The 18,347-nt window shown below is 45.7% G+C and overlaps 1 protein-coding gene across 1 annotated transcript; it reads right to left on the reverse strand.

Moving 5' to 3' along the window:
• Window positions 1-4,262: 4,262 nt before the first annotated feature.
• Window positions 4,263-17,765, reverse strand: LOC148431344 (ciliary microtubule-associated protein 2-like). Its single transcript, XM_088466081.1, has 8 exons — window positions 17,613-17,765; window positions 17,413-17,535; window positions 16,710-16,845; window positions 16,500-16,643; window positions 7,917-8,084; window positions 6,208-6,336; window positions 5,714-5,835; window positions 4,263-4,459 (listed from the first exon to the last, which is right to left on the reverse strand). Exons 3-8 carry the CDS (start codon window positions 16,749-16,751, stop codon window positions 4,369-4,371), a joined length of 696 nt encoding a protein of 231 aa, XP_088322207.1. The 5' UTR covers window positions 16,752-16,845; window positions 17,413-17,535; window positions 17,613-17,765; the 3' UTR covers window positions 4,263-4,368.
• Window positions 17,766-18,347: the final 582 nt, after the last annotated feature.

The following is an 18,347-nucleotide window of genomic DNA, read 5'->3' on the forward strand; positions in this document are numbered from 1 at the left end:
AATAATGAGTTGTGTGTAGCCACCTATGACTATTTATGAAATGCATATGAGCAATGCTCGTACACCAATATACTTACAGCATCTGCCTGTACAAATCATTCCGTGGGCCCGATTCAGAGCAAAGCATTGGGCACAATTGCGCATGCGTCCGAGAAGCACTACACGCGTGTCCTGATGGTTACCAGTAGGGATCGCAGATCAATATTGCATAAAGATCCATGCAATTGCAGTGGGGCTCTTGGGCGATGACTGTGGGGTGGGGGCTCACGGCAGCGGTCATGCCCATGACACTGGCAGCCATGGACCCACTGCAGGTCCAATGGTGCGGCCATGGATTCGCGTTGCAGCCGGTGAGCTTCTCTATAAAACACACATCCGCCGCAGCATTACCCTACAGCCGCTACCTTCCTGCCTCCACCTCGGAGTAAGGCCCGTTACCTCTGTTTGTTATGTTTAGTAACTTCCATAATTATAGAATCTCTCATTGTGCAGTGAGAGAAACATTTCATTGGGTGATCTTCTCGCATCTACATCTATATCTGCCTGTTATCTGCGTACAGCTCAGTCTTTCCATATGACTTTCCATGCAGTTGCTCATCATCTTAAAGTGAGATTAAACTGCTAATTATCTTTGCTTTGCTCTAGAGCTGTGGTGTTTAACTTCTGGGAAGTAATTTGGGGGGAATTCAGGGCCTGATTCAGACCCGGTCGCTCTGAAAGCGCTCGCTCTGAATCAGGGCCGGGGTTTTTTTTTTTTTTAGAACGGCCTCCTGGCCGCTCGCATAGCTGTGGGTGACCACCCACAGCTACAGCGAGCGGCCATGATGAGGGTCGCGATGGTCAAGACCATCGCGACCATCGGGCTTGCGATGAGACCCTTGTGGTAGGGTCTCGTGGCCGCAAGCCCCAGAGAGATTTCGGCTCTAACAGAGACGGAATCTCTCCACTGACATCACAAGTGATGTCAGTGGGGCTGCCCCCAAACGACAGGCGTTCTCATGGGAACGCCTCCGTTTGGGCAGCCACCCCCCCGGCCCGCCCACCAAAGGGGGCGAGCTGTCACTCAACATTGACAGCTCGCCCCCTTTGTTGCAAGACCCTTAGCGACGGAGTGCCTGTCACTAGCCGGGTCTCGCGCATGCGCACGACGGAGCTGGCTCCGTTGTGCGCATGCGCTGTGGGCCACCATCGACCCCGTTGCGAGCGCTCAGCGCTTGCGACCAGATCTGAATCAGGCCCTCAGTTCTATGCGATGTGATATCAGGCAGTTACAGGAGTGCCCACATCACAAGTATCCTCTCATCTCTATCTGGTGGAAGAAGAGATTTACGATGCAGGCGGATGCTATATGCCGTTTTGCGACGGTAAAGCGCATGGATGGTGGATAATTTTATTTATTAAATGAAATAACCTCTCTCTTATTGACAGTACCAAGCCTGGCATTCCTGCAGGTCTCGCTGTATTCCATCTCGTCTCTGATGATTACCGGTCATTACTCCATGTATTGGCTCCCCGGAGATCTATGAATGAATGCTGACTCAGAGCTGTGCGCTATTGCTGCCACAGATGAGATTTTCACAGTTGAGGATTTGTGAGAATATGCTAATGGCACAGCGGCCGGGACTTGTACTGAGATGCCCACCTGAGCCATCACACCTGCCGCAATTGCGTGCACATTCGCTGCATCGGACACAGATAATGCAAACATCGACTCCCTGAGTGAGTCTTTGGCCAATCAGAATGTCCACCAGAGCCATGTTATCTGCGTACTGGATCACAGACACAGCTGGAGAACCGCCCGGAACATACCTCCATTTTAGTTGACACTCCCAGTTACCTCCCACAAAATGTTCGCTTCCTGTCCATCACTTGCAAATCACTGCACCGTAATCGCAATTCAATCGCCACGTGTGCTCATTGTGGCTGTGACGCATGCGTAGATCATCGATAATCGCTCAATTGCGTGAACATCAGATTAGCGTACAACTTTGAACCCTACACTTGCTAATGACTGACTTTTGGTTTGTGTACTGATTCCCAGTGCTGTGCTGCCAGCTCCTGACCCCCGGCCTATCCCTAACAACATGTCTCATGATTCTATTGTCACCTCGGCCCAAACTTCTCAGTTGCTGCCTGGAGGAGCCAGGGGGCCACAGAATGTGCATAGCTCACAACAAAGCAAATTATGTCCTTAGGGTGGCCCTGTTCCATACTGGGGTATTCACTAGACCCATCCCCCATGTGAGCCAGCACAAACTACTAGTAGAAAGTGGGTATATTGCTGGTGCTGTGACAGCAGGTGTTTACTTGGTTCCATCAAAGACCACATCAAACTGTAAGTCCTTTTAACAGAATATTACAACTTTCGCACATTTAGTTATTAAAGATTCCACATATATCTCTCTTCTGTGCTCCTGTAACACTTTCATGGGTGCTCTGATGTCCTACAATATGACTTGCAGGATCACGCCACCTATATTAGAGCTTTAAATACTAGGGAAAAAAATACAAAAGAATTGAACAGAGGTACAGGAAAGTGAGAAAGATGTAATTATAAGGCAACCTTGTGGGAAGTAGCGTAAGCCTCCACAACTCTGTGTGTGAGATGTGATGTGTGTAGTGTATGCTATAGTAGATGACTTGGGGGGTGATGTATCAAACATTCTAAAGAGTGGATAAGTTGGGCTTAGCAACCACTCAGCTTCTACCTATCATTTTATAGAATATACTAGATAAATGCTACCTCGGAGCTGATTGGTTGCTATGGGCAACTTCACTTGTCCACTCTTTTTAGAGCAAAAGCGGCCCTCCAGCTGTTGTTAAACTACAAATCCCAGCATGCATTGTAACAGTTTTAGTAGGGCATGCTGGCATTTGTAGTTCTACAACAGCTGGGGGGCCGCTTATTGCCCACCCCTACTTTAGAGGGTCTGATTCATTTCCCTCTAACAGTCATAAGTCCTCCTTTTTAATTAATTGTATATCAATTTATGTGGTATGAATATTTGCATTTCCTTACAGTGCATAATTGCAGGCTATACAAAGTTGGATGGAAGCGTAAATACAGCTAATTCAGACAATTCTTTTACCCCAAGTATAGGCTGGTGCACGTGTGAGCTGATGTTGATAAGTAATAAGCTACGCATATGGATAGTGGGCAGGGCAGAGCACAGATGCGTACAGCTCTGCTTCCAGGCGAACATACGCATCCTTTTCCATGCACGTAAAGAGGGAGCATCTGCGGTAGAGTTGCGTTCAACTCTGCATTGACCCTGTAGTTTGTGTAGGAGAACTATCTCCTCTATAGACCATGGGGTACATTTAATAAGTGGTGGGTTTGGTTCTGGTTCTGGTTGCGATTGTGGTGGAAAATGAAGGGAAACAACAGATCTGGTATTCTGCCTTTTACAGATATATTTTTCACATAAAAAACACTCACATTTACAACAATAAAATATAGCCCTGCATAAAATCTTTGTTCTCTCCAACCATAGTAGTGCACATCTTCCTACCAGAGAGCAGGGTTATGTCCTGCACCACTAGGAGATTCCTCAGATTCGTTTCCTTTGTCATCCACATAAGTACAAGTAGTGAGATCTGCTTCTACTGTGCTGTCATTCATTTATACTTCAAGTTGGAGGCACTCATGTATATAAAGTGTGGTTTTAAAATTGGATCCTTCTAGTGTGTTAAAGCATAATACTGTGAGTTCTATTCGCTGAAAAACTTACTATGGCTTTCCTTTGTTTACCTCTTTTTCTTGTTTGTTGGGCTTTTAGTATATTATTATTTAATATATCATTAAAATTTGTATTGCAGTATATAATTAGTGGGTTACTTATGTACACCACCATAGTATAACTTCCTTTCTCATTTCATTGAACATGATCATGTTGTAGTTATTAGCGGTAGCACCCTATGAGTTGAATATAAATCTGTTATAGTGTCAATGGTGAAGTTATTTAATCGGAGGGGGATATCATTGCCAACAATTATTATTGAAAGATAACAGCAGTGACTACTCCCTCATAGGACTCTAATTCATTTACCCATCCATGCTGAATCCCTCAATTACACTGAAGGACAGTGTTATGAATTGAGCTGTTGGAAAACCTGGGAGTGCTTCATAAAATAACAAGAGGTAATAACTATTGAATATCTCCTGGAACATATAAGAAACAGACCACTATATATAACAATTATCCTGATGAAAATGAGTAACGTGTGCAATTAATAGCAATAGACAGATTTTTGCATTAAGATGTTAATGATTAATTCCCACAGTTCCTCTTAACACATAAAACATTAGATTATCCATCATTTCAAGTTCTCTGCCAAAATGATGTCCGGTAAGCCTCATCCTCTCTCTCATGTAGTAGTAGATTGTAGTAGAGGACCATTAGCCGGTGCTACTAATGGCTGAACAGGCAAAGTACTGTGTGATCTCTGGATCCGTTCCCTAGAACAACAAACAGTGGAATTAGAAAATATAATGGCCGTCAGAATGAGAATTCAAGTCCATCTTCTTGTAGGGCACAACTTACATGTTAAGAGGATGTATAAACAATACACTACTGAGGGGGACATTTCTGAGACTGATGCACAGATAACAGAACACAAAAGTTGCTGTAACTCAGCAACCAATCAGTTTTTCTAGTACAGTTTGAATAAATTAAAGGCAGCATCTAGAGCTCTTTAGCCTCAGTGAGCCCACTGGTTGCTAATCACATGTTAGTATATATTATACTAAGGATGTGGTTCCCAAACTGGGTTCTGTGGTACCTGGGGTGCAAATAAATTACTTGGGCCACCATATTTGTAGGCTGGGCCATGTGCTACCTGTTAGCCTTAGAACGTCAGAGTGCAGCCAATTACACAGGCTGCACTACTTGTGTGTGGCTGTGCTGTACAGCCCCATCTGTCTTCTCATTTCTCCTCCCTCCTTCTCTGTGCAGCAAAGTGAGAAGAGGTTAATGAGCACCAAATATTTGCTGCCAATACAACAAGGGTGAATGAGCGCTCTGCACAGATTCCTGTCCTGATGGGAGAATTCATTGTTGTCTCTTCTTCACCAGTCCAGCCCTGACTTTGGTCCACCCACCCAAGTTTGTCACATCCTCTGTGTGCATCTCTGCTCCCTCTCTGTGTCCCTATCTGTCCCTCTCTATCTCCAAAATGTAATATGTACCTGTTTCTCTGTCAATCCTTTGTGGGTATATCTCCCATTGTCCCTCATCCCAGCTATTCCCCCTATGTTTTTTTGGGGGGAGATTCATTTAAGTATGAAGTTCCAACTGTGCACACAGCAGGTTATTACTGATGAAAAGTCTAGCTTACTCTTGCTTGCACCTCTATGGGGTGCAAGAAAAAACGTGTTAGGAATTCCCGTCATAGGACCCACATTGTATTAGTGCACAAGGTTCCAACAGAACCTCGAAGCTAATGGAGGAGTCTATTTACTAAGCTTTAGATGGAGATAAAGTGGACAAAGCTAAAGTACCAATCAACCAGCTCCTAGCTGTCATTTTTCAAACACAGCAGTTAGGAGCTGATTGGAATGCACTTGATCTTAGTAAATAGCTCCCCCCTGGCCTAGGGATGCTGTGAAAAAAATGCTGAGGACCTAAGGGGACCATGTACCAAACAAAGTTTGGGAACCACTGTACTAGGGTATGTTAACCATTGAATGCAAAAGAACCAAATTGTAACTCACTTGAAAGCTTTTTCTTTTTCCCGATCAGAGAAAGAGCGTGCGGTTTTTGAGAGAAATGCGGATCGGTAAGTTTTGCCACTTGTGGGTTTGTTGATATCGTATCGACCAACGCCGACTGGGTTCTGCAATGTGACAAGTACAGTAGATTAACTGAATGTGAGAAACAAGGGGACTGGATAATCCGGAGGTTCTAATACTCTGTCTAAGACATAAGCTTTCAATTTGAAGACAGTACTAATTCAGGGTCCATATTCATAAACGTGGCGAACAGAAGGAAAATGCTAAAAGTATTTGAAACTATTTTTATACTATAAAGCAAAAAAATAAAAAGCTTGCTGTAAATGTGAGTGCGAAATACCCATAGATCTCAGGGAGTTACTGTGTAAGTTTGTGCAGAGCAACCCAAAATCTTAGGAAGAGCTAACTTAGGCCGAGTCAGCACCAGTAATGCAGAAATAAAAAGAACATCTATATTCTATGCACAATAAACTTACATTACTTCCAAAGAGGACTCTGCATGACTTTCTGTCAAATCGCTTAGCAGAGGTCAGGAAGGGAACCGAGGACTGCCTCACAGAAGCGAACACTGATTTTACATCATAGGAACCAGGACCTGGGGAATGCTATCATGAAAAACAATAGATCAAGATGCAGTGACACACAGTATATTAGTATAACACAGGCATAACAGGCCGCACAGACACTTCCTGTAAGAACTCTTGCTGCGCGTACATAAACATTGCAGATGTTATTGCCTAGGTGTCATTAGTATTGATACTGGAAGCTAGTCACTAGGAGGACTGTCACAGATCACCCCACTAACCATGTGCACTTTATTGCTCCCTCTAGGGACTGATTCTGAGCCAGACAAAGTGGCGTACGTGTTTGCGCTCTTCTGTCACAGTCTCACCTGTGACTTTATGCTAATTCTACAATAAGCACTTGGTGTACAGCCGTGCGCAGGAATGTGCAAGGACTGAGACAGCCACTTTGTGCATCTGTAGGTGCTACATTACTGCTTGGTGCGTCACTGCTAGGTGCAGATTCTCCGTCAGAGTGTGGCCTCCAATGCACGCAATTAAACATCTGATTCCAAAACCCCTCCTGCGACACACCCGCAAAACTCCCATAACACACCCATAAGATGCATCTTCCTGTGTCAGAAGAGCCACCTCCCAGTTACCGTTCAGGAATGCCCAATACATTTCTGATTCCATGCAAAGGTATCATTGGGTCCTGCGACTTTGTACCCACATACTGTGGGACGCTCAAGCTGAAATTTAAACGCATGCAAAGTTGAAAAAACATTGACCAATGCGAGAATATCGGCATTGGAACATACTCATAATAGGGCTCAATGGGTACATTTACTCAAGTGAGTTTTTAGAAGTGGAGATGTTGCCCATAGCAACCAATCGGATTCTAACTATTAGATTCTAGTTAAATGTTAAGTAGAATCTGATTGGTTGCTATGGGCAACATATCCACCTCTAAAAATTCTCACTTTATTAAATATATCCCCTAGTGTCTTCATTTACCTTTATGTAGCATATGTGGTGTAGCACTTGCATGAAAGTACGTGATCACCAGCCAGCATCAGTGGGCTACTATAATTATATATGAGACGCAAGAGTGGGATGGCCAAGTATAAGCTTCCCCAATATATCATTTCTGCACGATTCATGCTGCCCAATAGACACCAGCACAGCAGTTCCAATGCCTTATTTAGCCCCTCAGTTCCTTCCATCTTTAACATACTGTATGTGCAGTCCTTTTAAATAACCAGCTCTGGAAAGCTGTGTTCTATATGTACAGTACATACATTTTGTATTAAGGAATGTATCAAATTCAGGATTCTGTTGGAGACTTGGATGGACCTTAACAGCAACTCAAACATTTGGGATTCATTTAGATCCATGGGATTCAGCCAACTAAACCCAAATTCTGAGCTTACAGGAATGTTAGTGCACAAAACACTTGTTACAGCCAGGAGTCAAAATACTATTTTATCATGCTAAGTCTTAATATGCAATTAAGTAATGGAAACATATTATATGGCCCATCCATAGTTGTGTACATTTGCATAAAGGGTGCATTTGTATACATTCACACCCATCCAAGTTTCCATGGTAATACAGGCTAGATTTTGAAGCAGACATCCTGCAAATGGTTTGTACTGGATAATCAAATCCTGAATACTGACAAGTGGCCGGGGACAGTGGGCAAGCGAGCTGTAGAATATCCTGTCCGTTGGAGTTTTTGGAAAGCGATGAATTGTTCCAAACTTGCCATGTTTCTTTTTTTGATCATTTTCAAGATCTTCAATGAATGACTTTGCATCAAAGTATCCTAGCTCTGTCTGATAACATTCCTAGGGATATAATGAAACAGACATAAATACACACACAGAATAACCACCATATTCTGGCCACTTGTTTTTGCCTTTTTGGGAGAATGTAGGTGGGTTGAGTCTAGCACGTGATGTTCTGAAGCTATATCATGTGCACTGTGAATATATTTCATACACTTCTATTAGCACATTCAGTCATATTTTTAACCTCCATCTGTATTGAATCAGGAATACTAGAAGCAGAATTTAGGGTTGGCCATCGACCATTGATGATTGGCAACCATCGATGGTCTGATGTCGATCATAACTAGTTTTACCGTCAATCGGAGGCCACCAATGGTGAACATCAATGGCAAAATCCAAATGGCTAATGCCGGCTGTGTTCAGCGCATGCGCAGAGTTAAACCATTGATGGCTCAATCATTGATGGTTTCTTACTGATGGTTTGAAACCATTAGCCATGGATAACAGAGCCGTTGTTGGTCGACCCTAGTAGAATTTTGTGCACATGATTGGCGTAGCAGCACTGATAGCAGAAAGGCCGAGTTTTGCATAAAAAAAAAATCCTGTGGATATTCATGTCCCTGATGTCCACTCAAAGCACTAATCTTATAGGTAGGCATGGTATGTAAAACAGTATCTATGCTTACAAAGTAAATGCAAAAAAGATGAGGCAGTTTGTGTCCAGTTCTCCAAAGAACAGGAAACCCAATGTAAGGGCCGATGCAGATTTGAACGTAACTTTGTTTTGCAATTGGCTTCTGAGTGTTTTTGTGCTGTGTATGCTCCATAGCTGAGTCCTATGCAACTCAGTCGCATGACCGCTTCGCAGGCCTATCAACAGAATTGCGTGCTATGCAGAGTAGTGTGTACACAGCGATATGGCTGTTATCAGACTGGTGCATTCATAACAATGGTGTCTATGAAAGCGAGCAAATGCATAGGGACAGTGGGCTGAACAGATGGGACAGCACAGTTGGTATAGTGGTTAGCATTGCAGACTCACAGTTCCAAGATCAGGAGTTCAGTTCCTGACCAAGGCCTTCGGCTCTCCCAGTTTCCTCCCAGACTCCAAAAAACATAGCGTAGATTTACTGACTTCTGATAAAAAAGGACCCTAGTGTGTATGTATGTTCATGGGATACGGACCATAGATTGTAAGAACCATTGGGGCAGTGAAGGACTGAATTGTTCTTTGTAAAGCGTAGCATTATATATTCTAAATGTAAATAAATAAATGCGTACAGCTCTGCAAACAGGTGATCAACCACATTAGTTTCCTGTGCGCACAGTAGCGTATAACTGCATCCAACTTACATTCAACCCCTCATCGGCCCCATAGTGTGAAACTTGTGAGATTATTATATATATAAATAATATAAAATAAGAGATATGGTAAGAACTTACCTTTGATATCTCTATTTCTGCAAGGTCCATAGGGTTCCACAGGGATACCTTGGGTTATAGTCATGGCTTGGCCATCGGGCACCACACAGTTAACTTTGTGCTCCCAGTATGCACTGGGTCCCCCTCCCCCAGGCCAAGGCACCTCAATTCAGTAATAAGCCAAGGCCATAGGAGGAGAGAAAAAGAGAGAAGGAAGTCTGGAATACACAAGAATCACATTCTCACAACAGGGAGACGGAAAATCGGTGACCAGAACCAGACCCATATGAAGCACAGGGCGACAGGGTGGGCTCCTTGTGGAACCCTATGGACCTTGCAGAAATAGTGATAACAAAGGTAAGTTCTTACCATCTCTCTTATTTTCTGCAGCAGGCTCCATAGGGTATCCACAGTGATACCTTGGGAGTTCCCAAAGCAGTATCCTCAACGGTGGGGGCGCTCCTGTGCAGAAAGGAGCTGCCCATGATGGACCCACAGACCTCGTAGAATGAGCAGTAACAGAGGGCGGAACAGGAATGCCCTCATGACTGTAAGCCTCAGAAATCGCCATGCGAATCCACCTGGCCAACGCTTGCTTGTTGGCCGGCCAACCCTTCTTATGGAAACCATAGAGGACGAACAAAGTGTCCGACTTCCTAAGGGAACTGGTACGGTAAAACCGTAGAGCTCGTACCACAAGGTCTTGTGAGTTAAAGGCCGGCACTACAATTTCCCCATTAATGTGGAAACTATAGACCACCTTAGGCAGGAACCCAAGGCAAGTCCGAAGCACTGCCCTGCTGCTGTGAAAAACCAGAAAGAGCCCCCAAATCTGACACCCTCCTGGCGGAAGCAATAGCCAGGAGAAACACAGTCTTAGCTGTGAGCCATTTGAGATCCACTGAGCCCAGTAGTTCAAATGGAGGTCAATTCCCAAGGAGCCACAGTAGGCACAAAGGGAGGCTGTATGCGAAGAGCACCCTGCATAAAAGGTGCGAACATCCGAGAGTGGAGCAATCCTCCACTGAAACCACACAGACAGTGCGGAAACATGTACTTTCAATGAGGCTAGACGAAGACCCTTATCTAATCCTGCCTGGAGAAAAGCCAGAACCCTGGATATCCGAAATACCTGGGAATCGTACCCCCTGGGGCGACACCATTCAAAGAAGGTATGCCATACCCTGTGGTAAATCCTGGCAGAAGCAGGTTTCCGAAGCATGGATGTCTCAAGACCCACGCCGTCAAAGACAGACGACTCAAATCCGTGTAAACACAAGGACCCTGAGACAACAGGTCCGGACGTTGAGGAAACAGCAACAGAGCGTCTATGGAGAGACTCTGAAGATCTGAGTACCAGTGACGTCCGACCACACTGGAGCCACCAGCAGGATCATGCCTCCCTCTTGCTTGAACTTCTTCAATACCCGAGGAAGAAGGGAGAAAGGAAGAAACAGGTACGCAAACTGGAAGGTCCACCGAACCGACAGAGCGTCTACCAGGAGAGCCTCTGCGTCTCTTGTTCTGGACCCGTACACTCTTAGCTTGCATTTGTATCTGGAGGCCATGAGATCTATCTCTGGAAAACCCCATTTGTCCACCAGGAGTTGGAAGACCTCCTGGTGAAGTGACCACTTCCCTGGATGTACATCGTGTCGACTGAGGAAGTCCGCTTCAGAGTTGAGTACTCCTGGAATGAACACTGCCGTATGGAATCTCATGCATGAACACCGCACATTATGCACAGTTAAGCTGCTAACATGACGCTCAGTAGCGAATGCACAATATCCTGCATGCGAACGCTGTTTATTAGCTGCATGCGTGCACATCTGCCCCAAATCAGATAAACCTAACTAGCGTCTTTACATCAAACCCCACATACTCACACATTACATATTCACATACAAGGTTCCAAAAGCTTTAAGGTATAAGATTCAAGTATGCACATTTACTATAATTGCTATGAAATAAAGATTATTTTGTAACTAAGGTTTTATATGTGATAAGTAAGCCATGTTTGGTATTGTACTGATGCATACTCTCTCAACAGTATTCCGGTAACATCGATGTAGAGATCGCAACAGGCATTCTCAACTTATGGACCGCAGAGACTTCAAGCAACAAAATGAACATTATATGACCAACCATTAGGATTTGCATGAGGTGGGAAACCAGAGACCACCAGTTGTTAGAGGCTGGACTGTGTATATTTGAACCAACCTGTTAAATGCCTTGTAACATATGCCCTCTCCTTTAGGACCAATGGTATTAGCAACAAACTTCTCTATTGTGTTGTCTATTTCTGGAGGGTATAAATATGTGTGCTCTGACCCTGGGTTTCGAGTCTTCGTGCTGAATGCTGATTGACGAGGGGTTTCTTGCTGATGCCTACATCTGGTCCAGAGCGCTGCGTATGTATAACTGTACTTGGGTCTGTATAATTCCTTTGCGCTAAATTTGTACTTATAACTAGCGTGTAACTGACTGTACTTTTGCTTGAATAATATTTTGTGCTTTGGAACCACAGGTTCTAGGTCTGGAGTCTTTATTTACTGTATAACTGCGTACGCAAAATAGCGTCGTCCTTAGAGGTTTATAGGCAGGATATCAGAAGGTATAGGCAGGGGTGTATAGAGGTTCAAAGGCAGAATCCTTAATCTGACCATGTGATCCATCCCATCTGAAGAGGATCAGCCTCTGTAGAGGTCTTGAACGAAACTGGGCATATTCCACCATGTCGAATGTCGACACCATGGAAATCAGTAATCTCAATGCCAAGTGAATGAACACCTGGCGACCCTGGAGACAGGAACGTAACCTGGTATGTAGGGCTGAGATCTTCTCCTCTGTAAAGAAGATTCTCTGCTGCTGAGAGTCCAACAGTGCTCCCAGATGCATCATCCTCTGAGATGGCATCAGTGAGGACTTTTTCCAATCGATCAGCCGTGAGTATGCAACACCAATATTGTCAGTTGCAGAGGATTGCGAAGTACCTCCGGAGACCCTGCTAGGAAAAGCAGGTTGTCCATGAAAGGTAACAGGCGAACCCCCTGTAACCGCAGGCGAGCCGCCATGACCGCCATTACCTTGGTGAACACCTGCGGAGCCGCGGAAAGAACAAACGGCAGCGGTTGAAACTGGTAATGGTGATCCAATACAGCAAATCTGAGAAACCTCTGAGGAGCCGTAGCAATGGGGATATGCAGGTAGGCATCCTGAATATTCAGGGACACCATGAAATCCCCAGGTTCCATAGCTAATATAATGGAACGTCGAGTCTCCATACTGAACCGAGGGACCCTCAGAGACTTGTTGAGAGCCTTGAAGTTGAGAATAGGACGGACAGAACCATTCGGTTTTGGTACCAAAAAGAGATTGGAATAAGAACCCATCCCCCTGAGGGACGGGGGGACTGGAACTATGACCCCGTCTTGGAGCATAGAACTTACCACTTTCTGGATTTCCAGAGCCTTTGTGGAATGAAGGCCTACCTCCGGAGTGTAGGAAACAAAACTGATGGGGAGGCCTTCTGTTGAAGGAGAGGGCGTACCCGTGAGAAACCACTTCTCTGACCCAGGTGTCTGTGATAATCATCCACCAGTGCTGGGCAAACCAAAGAAGTCGGCCTCCCACCCTGGGGTTCCCCAAGGGGAGGCCCAACTCATGCTGAGAGTTTGCCCTAGGCTTGGTGACAAGGCGTCTAGCACTCCAAGGTCGCTTCTTGGACTAGGGTGTCTTCCTGGTGGCTCCTGATGGCCTGGGAAAAGACTGCACCTTCTGCTTACCTTGAGGACGATCGTCTTTTCAGCCTAAGTAGCAGTCCTAGACGGAGCCTGAGGCGATGGCAGACATGCAGACTTTGCAGCTGCCAATGTACTTACAATTTTATCCAGGTCTGGGCCGAAGAGGACCAGACCATTAAACGGCAAGCCTTCCAGGCCCTTCTTTGAATGCAGACGTGGAATCTAAGAACGTAACCACCACGATCGGCAAGCCGAAACTGCTGCTGCTGAAATCCTGGAAGTAAGCAGGCTAACATCCAACGCTGCTTCGCTAATATAAGTAGCAGAATCACGGATACTACCAGCACCGTCTGCTCCTCAGAAGCATCAGAGGAGAATGACGATTAAAAAGCATCAGCCCATTTTTCCATGGCCCAAGCCACCCAACAGACCGCCATGAGCAGTCTGGCGGATCCCCCGGCCAAAGAGTAAATGGATGTTAAGTAAATCTCTACCTTGCGGTCCGAAACGTCCTTAAATGAGGACATAGACGGCATGGGTAAGATTGCACTCTTAATCAGGCGTGTCACATGGGAATCCACCTGAGGAGGGGTGTCCCACTTAGTGAAGTAATCCTCTGCAAAGGGATAAGAATATGAGTCTCTTTTGGGGCTGAAACATTCTGCCTGGGAATTTCCACGCTTCCTCCATATGGTCCACCAGCTGACCAGAGAGGAAAAACTGACGCCTTACCTTTTAAAGTATGCGTAAGACGATGCAGTCTCAGGGAGACAGTCATCCTCCATAACCCTGCGGAAAGCTTTAATTAGCCCGGATACATAAATCCTGCACTTATACTCAACCGCTTAAGTGGGTCGTTCCGAGTCAGATTCCGGGAGCTCCCCTTCATCTGACATAATCATCGTCATAATGTGGTAACAGTGGCGCTACTAATGGTCTCTCAGCAGGCCGTAGAGCGGGCACCTGCAAAACGTCCGTTAAGTTCTGTACTGTGGCGGACCGAGGGCCTGATTCAGAGACGGATGCTCTGAAAGAGCGCTCGCTCTGATTCAGGGCGGTTTTTTTTTTGTGCGGCCTCCAGGCAACTCGCATAGCTGTGGGTGACCACCCACAGCTATTGCGACCGGCCAGGCCATCGCGACCATCGGGGCTTGTGGTAGGGTCTTGTGGACGCAAGCCTCAGAGAGCTTCCGGCTCTAATAGAGCCGGAAGCTCTCCCACTGACATCACTGGTGAGGTCAGTGGGGCCACCCACAAACGGCAGGCGTTCGCTTGGGAACGCCTCAGTTTGTGAAGCCACCCCCCCGCCACGCCTCCAAAATGGTGCGAGCTGTCGATCAAAATTGATAGCCGCCCCGTTTTGGTGCAAGACCCGGAGCAACGGAGCGCCCGTCGCTAGCCGGGTCTCACGCGTGCGCACGTCAGAGCCGGCGCTTGCCTGCACTAACAGCGCTATCATCAACCACTCAGATGCTAAGTCTGAAGTGGGAATAGCGCTACCTGACCAAACATTAAGCTGTAGGAGAGGTAGGATGGTGGGGGACCCAGGCTCCACATTCCTACTCAGCGTTGCTGTGCATCCAAGATGGCCACCGTGCGTTCTGTAGGCGGAGCCGTGGGGAAGGATCCCAAGCACCATCGCGCCAAGCCTCAGTAGAACGGCAGCTGGTGCAGTGAGAGAGGGGTCTTTCCCATAGTCTAAAACCGGAAAAGCACCCTCTCTGGCAGGCCATTAACCCTCAGGATGCTGGAGCGCTTCCTTAATGCTCCAGCCCCATATCCCTGGTGGTCTAGTGGTAGCGCAGGATGAGTACCTGGCTCCACTAACTGCACCCCTCAGGTAGCCCCCAGCCCTGAGGACACTGGACTGTGCCACAGTGGGCTCCGTCCGCAGACGCCCCCTGTGCTTACCTTGTTGCTCCCTGTGCACCTGACCACAGTCCTGCTAGCTGGGACCCCCAGAAAAGCCTGCCGAGTTCCCTGGTTCAGTACCGGTGGCTCAGCGCCAGCAGGGGTGTAGGTGGGGGTAGTGGGGGCTTCCGCTGGACTGTCCCCACTAGCCGCACTTGCAGTCTTCTTAACTTCGGGGCTGTTTTTGCCAGCAGCCCCCATGCAGTGACCCGACTATGGCCGGGTACCAACTGAAACTGAGGTGCCTTGGCCTGGGGGCGGGGTTATAGGAGGGGGGCCCAGTGCATGCTGGGAGCACAAAGTTAACTGTGTGGTGCCCGATGGCCAAGCCAGGACTATAACCCAAGGTAACCCTGTGGATACCCTATGGAGCCTGCTGCATAAATATATTTTAAATAAACAAATTCAAATGTTGTTTTCTGTATTAGTTCCCTAATCGTAAACAATTATAGACATTCCACCCATAACTGCACCAAGTGGGACAATAATAACACCAATTTGACCTACAATGTTACAAGTTTCTCCAGATAAAGTTGGCCAAATCTGGCAATTTCCACATACAATTTATTCATTTACCACCCCTGCAGTGTCTTTGATCAAGAGGTCATAAAATCTTGTGGGTGGCTGTATTTTATTGTACTGTATTGTATTGTATAGGGTGCAGTTATTCAACCTCACCTCCTGATGGTCAGATCTGCCTTATTCAGAGATGTACGCAAACCCAATGGTGTGAGATCTGTGCATGTGCAGATCTCGTTCTGAGAGATCGCTAGCAGTGCCCCCTAAGCCACAACATGAATGACAAGCTGCGGCAGTTTGGGGACTGGGTGGTCTTGAAAACAGATGTGTCGGCCCCGTTTTTGAGGCACGCCGTGGCCAGTGTCTGCGTCTTGCAACACAGGGTTACTCAGATGGCAGATGTTCCCACAGAGTGAGCCGATGCTGCACCCCTCGGATCTGCAATGCATACAGTAGGCGTCATTTTAAACTAGACGCCACCTGTGGCATAAGCATATTATTGCACAGCCGCTGCATGCAGAGTCGCAGTCTGTGCATTATCACCCATCTCTGATCAGGCCCAGAGTCTTCTGGATTTCCAAGTTGGCCACAGAACAGAGAAGATTGCTTTTTCTTATTTTTTTAAACAAGGGAATATTGTGATCATTACATGGTAGCCATAAATCACAAACAATACTTAAAGAGAAGTATACCATTTATATAATAATTGAAAATAAAAAAGTACAGGCATATACTATTGTATACCTCCTGTACCGTTCGTCATATACTGGTTCCCTAATTTCTTATATTCAGTTTTATACATGTACATACTATATGTGGTCAGCATCTTCCATTCAATGACCTCTAATGGAAGCGTTCCACTTTGTAGCATACTTACAGGTGTAGCAAAGTGTCCGTAAAGGATGTGCTGTGATCTTGGCCCGGTGAATAGGTCATAAGGTCCTCTTTTATCCACAACGTGCTTCAAGGTTTCATCTATGGAGCATTTTAGGTTGTAGGTTCCTGGTCCCGGCACACATTCCTGAAATATGAGCAGTGCATTAGGAAAGCAATGACACACGGCCCCTCTCATCCCATAATCACTTACATTGCTGCTTGCTGAGCCACATTTAGTCGTTTCGCTGTCCATTATACCCTTGGAGCTGGCAGACTCTGAAGCCCTCTCTTCTATGAGTGTGTGGATTCCCTGCTTTGCCGTAAGTTCCAGGTCCTGGGGTACAATTCTGTGTGGAGGACAGAAACAGGAATCATGAACAAAATAGATCACATAGCAAACATTCATCTGCATGTGACATCATTCACACACTGCCAGGAAGGGGGTACAGAACTGATTCAGGTGTCTATTTATTAAGATGAGAAAAGTCCTTTCTCTGGTGTTTTCACCAAAGGGCTTTTCTGTGCTTTTATTACATTATTAACAGATTAGCACCAGTGAAATCAGTTTGTGAGGCTTACCCCCGCCCCTATAAATCTCTATGGAGATGGCAGCTTACTGTAATTTATTCAGATTGCGTTACACTGTACCCGACAACGGGGACATGCAAAAATGGAAATACTTTGCTTCGCCAGCGTCGGGTCAAGCTACCGTGTAAAACAGAGGGGGCGCTGCCAGGGCATGCTTATATTACTGTGACCGTTCGCCGGCAGCACTAGGCTGGGAATTGGTTAATCGGTCCCATAAATGCACAGTGTGTACCTAGAACTAGCCTACAGTTTGGCTGACCCACAATGTGTAGAGGATCATTGTGCATATTCCTAGAACTCCTCTATCACTGTTTAACATGCTCTACCTTTAATTCGTCCTTGAATCGCACATCTTTAGTGTTACACAGTCCTCGCACGCTGGCAGGTTTCTTTTCCATTAGCTCCAGAAATGACTTTATGTTGTATCGACCCGGCCCCATGTTTTGCTTCTAAAGTAATCAAGCATACAAACGTTTCAGAAAATTGATTCATGTTTCCCAGAGTGTAAATTACAGCTTCACCTCACCAGCAAACGGTTCCTCTCCCATGTTTCCTTGTACAGGACATGTGGCATCACAGTCAGCCGTTCTGTTTCTTCTGCTCTTTTCCATCCAGGCGTAGATGCAACTCGCTCCAGAACGAAAGGATTATAGGGATTATAGGTTCCAGGCCCTAAACGTCTTGCCTGGATTAAATCACAGTCTTTTTACAGATACAATTTATGTCCAACATTCACATTCTTACTTAAAAATAAGAAAAAACGTGAAAAATGTTTTCTTTCTCAAGAAAAACATATAGAGAAAACCAGTCTTACCCTATAAAATACAGCCCTGCAATCAACAGAGGCTTAGGTAGATGAGGGACAGAGGGGGTAAGTGGTGTCCTGTGACCTCTAAAAGGACATTATTGTTATTCGGATGTAGCCTTGAACTGTACATCTTTCATAAAATTTCTTGAATCTAAAATCAACTTCATCAACTAGATCTTATTTAATAACATGGTGCAATGAGCATGAACTGTTTCAATCCACAGCAACCAACCAGATATCACTTTACAGGACTCTAGAGACACAAATTAATTTATGTAGTTGCCATTGGCTACTGCATGTTCCCCTCCTAATATTTTATGAAATATGTTCTTTAGAGTTTCTTAGCCAGTGGTGTATCATATATGTACTCACTGTCTCTGAAGTTGCCCTCTTGCAGTAAGGTACTTGTGTGTAGGAACCAGGTTTCTTAAATTCAGGATAAACCGCAGATAC

The sequence above is a fragment of the Taudactylus pleione genome, unplaced genomic scaffold (genome assembly GCF_031769625.1).
Source record: "Taudactylus pleione unplaced genomic scaffold, aTauple2 ptg002413l, whole genome shotgun sequence".
NCBI classification, from domain to species: Eukaryota; Metazoa; Chordata; class Amphibia; order Anura; family Myobatrachidae; genus Taudactylus; species Taudactylus pleione.

Bases quoted from the DNA above. Each gene is read 5' to 3' on its own strand.
- LOC148431344 (XM_088466081.1), bottom strand. From the start codon at position 16,751: ATGGACAGCGAAACGACTAAATGTGGCTCAGCAAGCAGCAAT. The intron at 6,337-7,916 runs GTCAGTATTCAG...TTTTCATGATAG, and splicing joins CCCACTGTCCCCGGCCACTT to CATTCCCCAGGTCCTGGTTC. The intron at 4,460-5,713 runs GTGAGTTACAAT...TTGTTGTTCTAG, and splicing joins GAAAAAGAAAAAGCTTTCAA to GGAACGGATCCAGAGATCAC.